This window comes from Salvelinus alpinus, chromosome 4, assembly GCF_045679555.1.
Source record: "Salvelinus alpinus chromosome 4, SLU_Salpinus.1, whole genome shotgun sequence".
Taxonomy (NCBI): Eukaryota; Metazoa; Chordata; class Actinopteri; order Salmoniformes; family Salmonidae; genus Salvelinus; species Salvelinus alpinus.
This window is the reverse complement of record NC_092089.1, coordinates 44,241,736-44,254,600: the sequence shown is the minus strand read 5'-3', so window position 1 is coordinate 44,254,600 and position 12,865 is coordinate 44,241,736. Positions and strand designations below refer to the sequence as shown.

At 42.5% G+C, this 12,865-nt stretch overlaps 1 protein-coding gene across 1 annotated transcript; it reads left to right on the top strand.

Moving 5' to 3' along the window:
- Positions 1–1,073: 1,073 nt before the first annotated feature.
- Positions 1,074–3,056, top strand: LOC139573646 (CD83 antigen-like). Its single transcript, XM_071397332.1, has 5 exons — positions 1,074–1,202; positions 1,296–1,432; positions 1,580–1,814; positions 1,944–2,044; positions 2,181–3,056. The coding sequence occupies exons 1-5, from the start codon at positions 1,175–1,177 to the stop codon at positions 2,331–2,333; spliced, it is 654 nt and encodes a 217-aa protein (XP_071253433.1). The 5' UTR covers positions 1,074–1,174; the 3' UTR covers positions 2,334–3,056.
- Positions 3,057–12,865: the final 9,809 nt, after the last annotated feature.

Genomic DNA, 12,865 nt, shown 5'->3' with positions numbered 1-12,865 from the left:
GCATTTAAACAATGTAATTCTGGTTCAGGGGATTCCTGGCTCTGGCTCGGGGATTCCCTATAATATTTTATGATGCGCAATCAGCCAGGGGAGTTTAGGGGATTTTCAGGCAATGGCCAACCGTGAATTTCTCTTTCAGTTTGCAGAAATAAGTTATCTTTATATGTAGGCTATTATGATTTTTTTCTAATCAAATCTGAACGCCTGCTCTTCTACACTACAGATAAACCCGCTTAACGCCAGCAGGCAGACACATAACAAAAAGCGTTACACAGGGATGCTGGCCCATGCTGACTCTAATGCTTCCCACAGTTGTCAAATTGGCTGGATGTCCTTTGGGTGGTCGACCATTCTTCAAACACATGGGAAACTGTTGAGCGTGAAAAACTCAGCAGCGTTGCCGTTCTTGACAAAAACTGGTGCACCTAGCACCTACTACCATACGCCGTTCAGAGGCACTTAGTCTTGGCCATTCACCCTCTAAATGGCACACATACACAATTCAAGCCTCAATTGTCTCAAGGCTTAAAAAACGTATTTGACCAATCACCTCCCCTTCATCTACACTGATTGAAGAGGATTTAACAAGTGGCATCAATGAGGAATCATAGCTTTCACCTGGTCAGTCTGTCATGGAAAGAGCAGGTGCTCATAATGTTTGTACACTCGGTGTAAAGTCTTGCAGTGACAACTGTAATTTTACGTTTGCTTAAGTTGAACAATGTATGAGAAACATAGCCTACCCAAACACATCAGGAGAGTGCCGCGACGTATCAGCATGATGATCAAGATAACAAATTGCAGTCGAGCCTGTGAAGAGAGTACACGCGCAACTGAGAGGCTCACCACTTATTCCAAATGATATGCCCACACGTACTGTGACCTAGCACCTTCAATTTAGCGAAATGTCGGGGATCCGTTCAGTACGAAAGAACGGTGTTCAACGTACTGTACTGAACGGCATGATTATGGGGACCCAGAGGGAGATTGTATGGTGCTACGAGTTTTGCGATTTCAAATGGTCACATCCAGGCCACACCCACCAAACGAACAGAATTAAAGACGGCACTCGCTATGGGAAATCCCCAGCCTTGTAGTTTCACTTTCATTTGGCTTTATATAAACTGCCACTTCTGTTCTCGATCATCATCTTCATTGCTGTAGTTCTACAAATATGTTTTTTCAACTCGTCTGGATTCTAGGTATGTTGTCATTTATTTTTTTCAACGAGTTTGATATTAGTCCAGCTGGACAGGCTCACCTGAAATTATAATTGATTTTGTGTTTTTCTATAGCTGCCTCCGTGCAATGTGGGCTCACACAGAATATGCTTACCCAGGAAGTGAAGTCAGTTTGTGGAGAGGACTCAATTCTGAAATGTAAAGCAATATGTAAGCCTGGGGTCCAATACCGGGCGGTGAGGTGGTATAAGGTAAGCTTTCAATTATTGTGATAGCACACTGTGTTTTGAACCATCTGACCAAATTCTATACAAGTGCAATATAAGCAAAAAATATACAGCACTGGTCCCAGACCAGCTGTTAAGGGCATAGAGTAACCTCAAACCCTCTTCTCCCAGCTGGGTGAGGAGCCCTCTAATAAGGAGTCTGGTCTATTGATGAAGAGGCTATCACCTAACAGCACCACCCTATGGTACGCAGGCCTGGAGCGTGAAGTGGAACTTTTGGCTGATGATTCTTTCGACATCTTGCTGCCCAATGTAACGGCTGTTGATAGCGGGAGGTACAAGTGTCTCCTGGCAGCACCTGTAGGAGAGCAGAACCAGGAGGGCCAGGTTCACCTCAGAGTGACAGGTGAGTGTGTTCTACTCTCATTGTGTGCTTGCTTTGGTATGTGGACCCAGAGAGAGTTCATCTATGCTGCTAAATTCTTAAATTTTTTTTCCAGTGATGCTCAAGGATTTGTGGATACTTGTTTTGCAGGTTGCCTTGAGTCCACAGACCAATCAGAAGAAAGGGATACCATTCTAGTTCTTTCCATTGTGGGGATTGTGGCGGCATTGCTGATATTCACCATCAGCTATGTGAGTTACAACACTGCCAGCTGTTCCTCTGACTTATTTGTTTTTTAAACAGATGAAAGAAACTAACATTTTATGGTGATGGTTTCCATCTATTTCATTTTCCTTATTTACTTAATAATGCTAATCTTTACCATAGGTCATCCTAAGGAATATGTTATTGCAAAGGAGTAAGAAGTATCCACAAGAACCACTTCTAGATGCACCCCTTGAGAAGAAAGATTTAATGTTGATCTACACTCCGGGGCCAAACTGGTCGAGACAGGGTTCCATAAAACATGTCTGTGTGTGAGAGCCTGTTCTGCTAGTTTGGGCTCATTGTATACTTGAATGTAAAGAGGAAATGCAGAGAAAGACTAGGGCACGTTTGAAGCTGTGCAAGGAGCCTAAGAGTTATGTCTACTTTCCAGGAGAATAATTCATTTTTAGAGCAGATGGAGGCAGACAACCCTCTGGCCGGTCCTGTAGAACTAAGATGTTTAGGCTTTTCAAAGAAATGAAACAGAAACAGTAGCCTATACCCTTTCACTCAGGCAGCAAAAAACAGCAGTACAGCCAGGCTAGGGCAGCAGTTCATCAGCAACGAGTGCCTGTCTGCAACATCCACGTGCCTGTGATGCGCAAGGAGCAGGGCCTGGTGAAGGGACGCCACGATCTAAGCACCAAGATCTAACCCCAACAAGGAACTTCAGGAAAGGGAGAAGGAATGGTCTTTTTGACTTCCGGCGCCGAAAAGAGATGGCCGCCTCGCTTCGCGTTCCTTGGAAAATATGCAGTATCTTGTTTTTTTATGTGTTATTTCTTACATCGGTACCCCAGGTAATCTTAGGTTTCATTACATACAGTCGGGAGGAACTACTGAATATACGATTAACGTCAACTCATCATCGTTCCTACCAGGAATATGACTTTCCCGAAACGGATCCAGTGTTTTGCCTTCCACCCAATACAATGGATCTGATCCCAGCCGGCGACCCTGTGCGACGCCGTAAAAGGGGCAAACGAGGCGGTCTCGTGGTCAGGCTTCGGAGACGGGCACATCGCGCTCCACTCCCTAGCATACTACTCGCCAATGTCCAGTCTCTTGACAATAAGGTTGATGAAATCCGAGCACGGGTAGCATTCCAGAGAGACATCAGGGATTGCAACGTGCTCTGCTTCACGGAAACATGGCTAACTCAAGAGACGCTAACGGAGTCGGTGCAGCCAGCTGGTTTCTTCATGCATCGCGCCGACAGAAACAAACATCTTTCTGGTAAGAAGAGGGGCGGGGGGGTATGCCTCATGATTAACGAGACGTGGTGTGATCATCATAACAACACACAGGAACTCAAGTCATTCTGTTCACCTGATCTAGAACTCCTCACAATCAAATGTCAACCGCATTATCTACCAAGGGAATTCTCTTCAATCATAATCACAGCCGTATATATTCCCCCCCAAGCAGACACATCGATGGCCCTGAACGAACTTTATCTGACTCTTTGTAAACTGGAAACCACACACCCTGAGGCTGCATTCATCGTAGCTGGGGATTTTAACAAGGCTAATCTAAAAACAAAACTCCCTAAATTCTATCAGCATATCGATTGTGCTACCAGGGCTGGAAAAACCCTAGATCATTGTTATACTAATTTCCGCGACGCATATAAGGCCCTCCCCCGCCCCCCTTTCGGAAAAGCTGACCACGACTCCATTTTGTTGATTCCAGCCTACAAACAGAAACTAAAACAACAAGCTCCCGCGCTCAGGTCTGTTCAACGCTGGTCCGACCAATCTGAATCCACGCTTCAAGACTGCTTCGATCACGCGGATTGGAATATGTTCCGCACTGCGTCCAACAACAATATTGACGAATATGCTGATTCGGTGAGCGAGTTCATTAGGAAGTGCATTGACGATGTCGTACCCACAGCAACGATTAAAACATTCCCAAACCAGAAACCGTGGATTGACGGCAGCATTCGCGTGAAACTGAAAGCGCGAACCACTGCTTTTAACCAGGGCAAGGTGACCGGAAGCATGACCGAATACAAACAGTGTAGCTATTCTCTCCGCAAGGCAATCAAACAGGCTAAGTCCCAGTACAGAGACAAAATCGAGTCGCAATTCAACAGCTCAGACACAAGAGGTATGTGGCAGGGTCTACAGTCAATCACGGATTACAAAAAGAAAACCAGCCCCGTCGCGGACCAGGATGTCTTGCTCCCAGACAGGCTAAACAACTTTTTTGCCCGCTTTGAGGACAATACAGTGCCACTGACACGGCCCCCTACCAAAACCTGCGGGCTCTCCTTCACTGCAGCCGAGGTGAGTAAAACATTTAAACGTGTTAACCCTCGCAAGGCTGCAGGCCCAGACGGCATTCCCAGCCGCGTCCTCAGAGCATGCGCAGACCAGCTGGCTGGTGTGTTTACGGACATATTCAATCAATCCTTATCCCAGTCTGCTGTTCCCACATGCTTCAAGAGGGCCACCATTGTTCCTGTTCCCAAGAAAGCTAAGGTAACTGAGCTAAACGACTACCGCCCCGTAGCACTCACTTCCGTCATCATGAAGTGCTTTGAGAGACTAGTCAAGGACCATATCACCTCCACCCTACCGGACACCCTAGACCCACTCCAATTTGCTTACCGACCCAATAGGTCCACAGACGACGCAATCGCAACCACACTGCACACTGCCCTAACCCATCTGGACAAGAGGAATACCCATGTGAGAATGCTGTTCATCGATTACAGCTCAGCATTTAACACCATAGTACCCTCCAAACTCGTCATCAAGCTCGAGACCCTGGGTCTCGACCCCGCCCTGTGCAACTGGGTCCTGGACTTCCTGACGGGCCGCCCCCAGGTGGTGAGGGTAGGTAACAACATCTCCACCCCGCTGATCCTCAACACTGGGGCCCCACAAGGGTGCGTTCTGAGCCCTCTCCTGTACTCCCTGTTCACCCACGACTGCGTGGCCATGCACGCCTCCAACTCAATCATCAAGTTTGCGGATGACACTACAGTGGTAGGCTTGATTACCAACAACGACGAGACGGCCTACAGGGAGGAGGTGAGGGCCCTCGGAGTGTGGTGTCAGGAAAATAACCTCACACTCAACGTCAACAAAACAAAGGAGATGATTGTGGACTTCAGGAAACAGCAGAGGGAGCACCCCCCTATCCACATCGACGGGTCAGTAGTGGAGAAGGTGGAAAGTTTTAAGTTCCTCGGTGTACACATCACGGACAAACTGAATTGGTCCACCCACACAGACAGCGTTGTGAAGAAGGCGCAGCAGCGCCTCTTCAACCTCAGGAGGCTGAAGAAATTCGGCTTGTCACCAAAAGCACTCACAAACTTCTACAGATGCACAATCGAGAGCATCCTGTCGGGCTGTATCACCGCCTGGTACGGCAACTGCTCCGCCCACAACCGTAAGGCTCTCCAGAGGGTAGTGAGGTCTGCAGAACGCACCACCGGGGGCAAACTACCTGCCCTCCAGGACACCTACACCACCCGATGTCACAGGAAGGCCATAAAGATCATCAAGGACAACAACCACCCAAGCCACTGCCTGTTCACCCCGCTATCATCCAGAAGGCGAGGTCAGTACAGGTGCATCAAAGCAGGGACCGAGAGACTGAAAAACAGCTTCTATCTCAAGGCCATCAGACTGTTAAACAGCCACCACTAACATTTAGCGGCCGCTGCCAACATACTGACTCAACTCCAGCCACTTTAAAAATGGGAATTGATGGAAATTATGTAAAAATGTACCACTAGCCACTTTAAACAATGCCACTTAATATAATGTTTACATACCCTACATTACCCATCTCATATGTATATACCGTACTCTATACCATCTACTGCATCTTGCCATGCCGTTCTGTACCACCACTCATTCATATATCTTTATGTACATATTCTTTATCCCTTTACACTTGTGTGTGTGTATAAGGTAGTAGTTGTGGAATTGTTAGGTTAGATTACTTGTTGGTTATTACTGCATTGTCGGAACTAGAAGCACAAGCATTTCGCTACACTCGCATTAACATCTGCTAACCATGTGTATGTGACTAATAAAATTTGATTTGATTTGATTTGAATTAATTCATGATAAGGGGTCATTCTGCAGGGTCACTCCATGGCAATGTTGGGGTTAATACCATTTGCATATCAGTCAACCCAGTCAATTGAAGTTGACATTGATGTTGAACTTGAAAATGACCAATGTGTACTGCATGGCATTTCATGCCTAATTAAATTCCTGTATTGACTGGTATTGAAATGGAATTGATCTGAGCACTGTTTCATGGGGCTCACCCGTGTTGGAAGAGTTTGGTGGGACACGCTGGACTCTGCAAAGAGAGATGAAACCAACCAAGACTGCATTCCATCTGAGCCAAGCAAATCTCTCAATGAACTCTACTGTTCAGGCATTATTGATACGTTTTTGTGAGGCCAAAACAGTATTTTATTAATCTTGTATGCAGAACCAAAAAATACTATTTTCCTCCAAGCATTATGAAAGTGGGCTTTGGTGAATATTTCGTTTTTGAACATGATCAGCAATTCTGTGTATACATTGAAAATAAAGAAGTCGTAAATAATTTTGTAACGTACTGTATCTGATGTACATGTGCTATGGTTCTTAGATAAATGTTCTTTAACTTTTTCTTAAGACGAGTCCTCACTTTTTTAGTCACCACAGTAGTGATGTTTCTCTTAGATAAATTGATTGTTACTCAGAATAGTTCATGTTATTAAGATAAATAATTTACCCTACCATTTTACAGAGGCTTACAAACTAGATACATAACTATTTTTCTGCATAGTATACTGTTTGAGGTGCTAAATGTCTAGTGAAAAAATCTCTACTTATTTCACACAATGCATTCTGTAATATTTTATACTAGTTTTTTATTTATTTTATTTCACCTTTATTTAACCAGGTAGGCTAGTTGAGAACAAGTTCTAATTTGCAACTGCGACCTGGCCAAGATAAAGCAAAGCAGTTCGACACAACAACACAGAGTTACACATGGTACATATACTGTACCTTGATATTAGTAATTTCCATCACCTGTCAATGTTGTAATGTGCACATTTTAAAAGGGATGATCACAATAGCTATTGGTAAATACATAAGTATCACTAATCTTTTGAGTGACAACAATTCTGTGAAGTCTCTGTCATTGTGATCGACAATCACATTACCCCAAACACATTACAAAGTAATAACATCATACAGCATACAGCATAAAATGGAAGCCAGGTTACATTCGATCTAAACCAGTGGTGGAAAAAGTACCCAATTGTCAGACTTGAGTGAAAGTATAGATACCATAATAGAAAATGATAAAATAATGTATATGTTGAAAGATAATGATAAAATAATTCCACTCTGAAACCTTATAACTGTATGAAATTGATTAGAATCATAAAATTATAATCTGATGATATGTGTAGTTTTAGTCAGAATTAGGTTAAACAATGTATCTGTATAGTGGAAAAACACAGACTGTCTGAGCAAGGCGTAGTTTAGGATTTGAACTTGTATGTGTGTGCCGAAGAAGAAAAAAACCGAGAACAGTTCAACTGTGTTTGGACCGACCTGGCTAGGCCTCTGAGGAACCTATGATAGCATAGGGAGTACTTTTCAAGGTTTCCCTAATCTCGGGGGAATGGAACTGTCGGCTGGGCAGTGAAACACAGTGGTGAGAACTATAGAGAAGGATAAAACACCTACTGTTTGTGTGGAAGTATGTGCGTAGGATACCTACTGTTTGTGTGGAAGTATGTGCGCAGCTATAAAATGGATGTCTTTGTATAATGGACTTTAGAACGTTCTCTGAATAAACTGTATTATCTTTTTGCATAAACTGAGTCTTTGACTAATTATTATTAAACCCATGGTCTTACAGATCTCGGGGATTGGTCAGAGCTATTGATTGTCAGTTATTATCATTGGGATTGAAAATTCTCGTGACAGAAAATTACTCAAGTAAAAGTGAAAGTCACCCAGTAAAATACTACTTTAGTAAAATTCTAAAAGTATTTGGTTTATTTGGTTTTATACTTAAGTATCAAAAGTAAATGTAATTGCTAAAATATACTTATGTATCAAAAGTAGAAGTATAAATCATTTCAAATTCCTTATATTGAGCAAAGCAGACGGTACCATTTTCTTGTTTTTAAAATTCACGGATAGCCAGAGGCACACTCCAACACTCAGACATTATTTACAAACGATACATTTGTGTTTAGTGAGTTTGCCAGACCATAGGCACTAGGGATGACCACGTGTTCTCTTGATAAGTGCGTGAATTTCACAATTTTCCTGTCCTGCTAAGCATTCAAAATGTAACGAGTACTTTGAGTTGTCAGGGAAAATGTATGGAGTAAAAAGCACAATACTTTCTTTAAAGTATTGTAATGAAACAGCAGGGAGCATGTCTCGAACCCTCGACCTTCTAGCCCGATGTCCGACGCGCTATCGACTGTGCCGCTTGCGCATGTTGGTGCGGCAGAGTCAATTTCCGCGCTTATAAACCCAGGTTCGTTACACTACTCCATCCTTTCAAAGAGCGCGTCCTCACGCTAGCTTGCGACTCTACGTCTTACAGGAACGCGCTCACCGGCCAAGCACACGCACTGTCGAGGATGCTAGGTCCGATCACTTCTGACACCAGTGTAGTGAAACAGCAGGAAGCAGGTCTCGAACCCTCGACCTTCTAAGCCCGCGCTATCGACTGTGCCGCAAAAGCATACTCGTGCGGCAGAGTCGATTTCCGCGCTTATAAACCCAGGGTCGTTACAGTATTTTTACTCAACACAGACAAAAATTGTGATTTTGCTTTCATCTGTCAATTTTCTGATTTTGGGATATTTTGCAATAACATGTACAAATAGATAAGCAATAATGTATATAAATACTTTATTTGTATCATTTTATCCCAACTCCGTCAACTACACCTACCATAAATGTCGTTCTTGATAGCATGTTTCATGAAGAACTTCAACCGCTATTTTTTTAAACTCATACATCGTTCAAACGCTTATCGTTAGCTAGTCCATACATGGCTATATCATTTGTAGACGTAGTGCTTCGTGCTGAAAGATGAGTAATTTCCTGACATCCGATTGGTTACTGGCATTTAAAGGCCCTTTCCGGCAACCTGATTGGTTCAAATTCCTCACGTGCAGCACTTCCTTGTTTGAAAATATCTCCCGCGAAGAATGCATGTAAAGAGTGACAAAATGAGAACATTTTGAAGAATATACCTACAGTATGTGAATACAAATAGACGATATCAGTTAGCCAATGCGAGAAAAGTAATGAATGAAAGAAAAAAATAGCCTGATCCGCCGATCGAGGCAGTGGCAGTGGCAGTACAGGAAAGGAGGTAACAGGTGTTGTGCGGAAAAGCTCCCCCCTGCCAGAAGCCCCCCCTTCGCGTGAACGCGCTCGCACTCAATTCTTCATTGCTGCGACTTGCTTGCTAGTTGAGATTTCTGATCACGTTAGGCTGCGTTTCATTAGATTTTTATGTCGGTTTGATCGTGGGGGAGGCACTAGTAATGCAGTTTTCGGTTTGGCTATTTGTTTCAAGTGTATTAGTCTATAAATAAATCTCTTTGCCAAAATTCGTCATCTCTCCCATGACTAATAGTTGTACCGAGTAGTTGTACTAGCAGCGATCAACCAGACAGCAGCCAGTCAACAGTGGCTTTTATTTTTATGTCACAAATAAACTAACTTGTACATTATTTGGTTTGCGCTAAGTGTCTAAACACTGGACTGAAAATCACCATAGACCCCACCAACCAGTGATTCTGTAATTATGTCATGATAGAATATGCAGACTGTGAAGTTGATCGTGATGCATTTAGGAGTGTTTACACTTCCTCCAGGCTACATTTACATTTAAGTCATTTAGCAGACGCTCTTATCCAGAGCGACTTACAAATTGGAAAGTTTATACATATTCATCCTGGTCCCCCCGTGGGGAATGAACCCACAACCCTGGCGTTGCAAACGCCATGCTCTACCAACTGAGCCACGCGGGACCAGGAGGCTACAGGAGTGCTCCAGGGTAGAGGGGCATTTGATATAAATATGAGGATGGTTCTTCTAGCCCATGAACTTGGACTTGGTTATGCAGCTCTAAAGAAAATAAGCAAAGACCTAAGGATTCCTTTCTTGCGTCTCAGCTCATATCAGAGACATGACAGAATGACAGGTAAATAAAAAGGGAGAGTTGCCCAATATTGTCAGGTGACTTGCTGTGTATAAATAATATTTATTTCCTTCCTCCAAGGTGGCGCACTGCATCGCAGTGCTAGCTGCGCCACCAGAGTCTCTGGGTTCGCGCCCAGGCTCTGTCGCAGCCGGCCGCGACCGGGGGTCCGTGGGGCGACGCACAATTGGGTAGGGATATCCTTGTCTCATCGTGCTTCAGCGACTCCTGTGGCGGGCCGGGCGCAGTGCGCGCTAACCAAGGGGGCCAGGTGCACGGTGTTTCCTCCGACACATTGGTGCGGCTGGCTTCCGGGTTGGAGGCGCGCTGTGTTAAGAAGCAGTGCGGCTTGGTTGGGTTGTGCTTCGGAGGACGCACGGCTTTCGACCTTCGTCTCTCCCGAGCCCGTACGGGAGTTGTAGCGATAAAACAAGATTGTAATTACTAGCGATTGGATACCACGAAAATTGGGGAGAAAGGAGGCAAAAAAAATAATAAAAATAAATAAATAAACTGAGTGATAGGATAACATAACTATAAATGACATGTTCCCGGTGCGCCAATTCATTTTTCTCAGTCTTCAAAGGACGTACATTCACATTATTCCACACACAGGTTCTTAGGTCTTATAGTCAGACTTTGAGGCTTTTTTTATATCTTGTGTCGTTTTAATCTTAAGTGTCATTTTATGTTTAAATATATGCAAAATATTCACCCGTCATACATGTAAAGTGTTTAAAGAATTCCATGAAATGACAATATTTCGATTAACTGATCTGTAAAAGTCTGACCATTGAATGTCTTATCACAATAATTTTAAAAAACACATTCTACCTTGAAGCAATGTGTTGAAAAACGGATTCTCGTAATATGCAAATTAGTGCATATTTAAGGACGGTTTGCCTCATTTGCATATTTTTATTTTAAAATAAGTAGAACTTGTAATACAATAATATCTTGTATTTATGTATACTTTCAACTGGTAAAGTTTCAGTCTGATGAGACTAAAGAATTTAAAAAATCCCTATTAACCTGTGGTGCCTGGTCTAAAGTACTTTACGCCACTGATCTAAACATTGAAAATGAAAATCCTTTACAAAATTCCATGTAGCTTCAAAAATGTAATACTATAGAACAAAATATTTGTTTTTTTATTGCATCACCATATCACAGGACAGATTTGACATGAGGAGTGCATGTATATGGGTCATATACAATAACAGTGACATTTTTTCATGACACCTGTGTGATCATAGCACACAACACATTATTGCACAATAATAATAATAATCTTAACAGAATTAAATCAAATCAAATGTTATTGGTCACATACACATGGTTAGAAGTTGTTGCATACAATGAAGTTGTTGCATACAAATGCAAAGCAACAGACCTAAAAAAGAAATAGAGCTTATTTGCAGCTCATGTAATACTAGTGTGTATCAAATTCAGTTTGTCAGTTAATATAAGAGGAATTAGAATAGATGTTTGGTAAGTCTCCATGAAATGTGATATCAACCAACAAGAAATGTATTTCCTTACCAATAATAAAATGCTTTTAACATTTTTATCCTGCTAATTTTGACACTGGTCCCACAGTACCTTTCTCATGTCACAACAGCATTAGGATTTCAGACCAGCAACTCTCCAATTGCCAGTTCATTTCATCATTTCCAAGCCCAAGATGAACGATTAACCTTGAGCACTTTCTGTTACTGCATCTCTAAAATCGATAGTGCCTAAAGTATTCATACCCGTCGACTTATTCCACATTTTGTTGTGACAGCCTGATTTTTTTCTCTCACCCATCTACACACAATACCCCACAGTGACAAATTTAAAACCTGTTTTTAGAATAAATAAATGAAATACAGAAATATCTAATTTACATAAGTATATGTTAGCTTCACCTCTGGCAGCGATTTCAGCTGTGAGTCTTTCTGGGTAAGTCTCTTAAGAGCTTTGCACGCCTGGATTGTACAATATTTGCACATTCTTAAAAAAATTCTTCAAGCTCTGTCAAGTTGGTTGTTGATCATGGCTAGACAGCCATTTTCAAGTCTTGCCATAGACACTGGTCCCACAGGTTGAGTACCTTACTCAATGGCATTAAGATTTCAGACGAGTAAGTCGCCAATTGCTGGTTCATTTCATCACTTCCAAGCCCAAGGTGAACTGATGAACATTGAGTGCTTTCTGTTACTGCTTGGCATTGCTAACATCTACTGTAGCTAACTGTTATATTAACAGTTTTTCCCACAAATATGTAAGAGAGAAATGGCAATGTACAGTGTAACAATTACTGTAATGTTGGCAAAAATACCTAGAAATACCATACCTTCATTTTACACTTATACATCAGTAATATGTATAAGTGTAAATCTATTTTCAGTAATAAATAGATTGGAAATACTTGTTACTACATTAATACTACAACACTAGCTATATGTCCCAGCATTGTGATGCAGTGCAGTTTCAAATGTTAGCAGCAAGAACACATTTTCACAAAAAAAATCTATGGCTTTTCTCCTTCCTCTCTTAGGTGAAAAGACTCAACGTCTCCTGCATCACTGGTAAACAAGTTTAGGGGG

What these genes read in the sequence shown, in the direction of transcription:
- LOC139573646 (XM_071397332.1), top strand. Translation starts at nt 1,175, where the DNA reads ATGTTTTTTCAACTCGTCTGGATTCTAG. An exon ending in TCAACTCGTCTGGATTCTAG is followed by an intron (nt 1,203 to 1,295) that starts GTATGTTGTCAT and finishes GTTTTTCTATAG; the next exon opens with CTGCCTCCGTGCAATGTGGG. An exon ending in TGATATTCACCATCAGCTAT is followed by an intron (nt 2,045 to 2,180) that starts GTGAGTTACAAC and finishes TCTTTACCATAG; the next exon opens with GTCATCCTAAGGAATATGTT.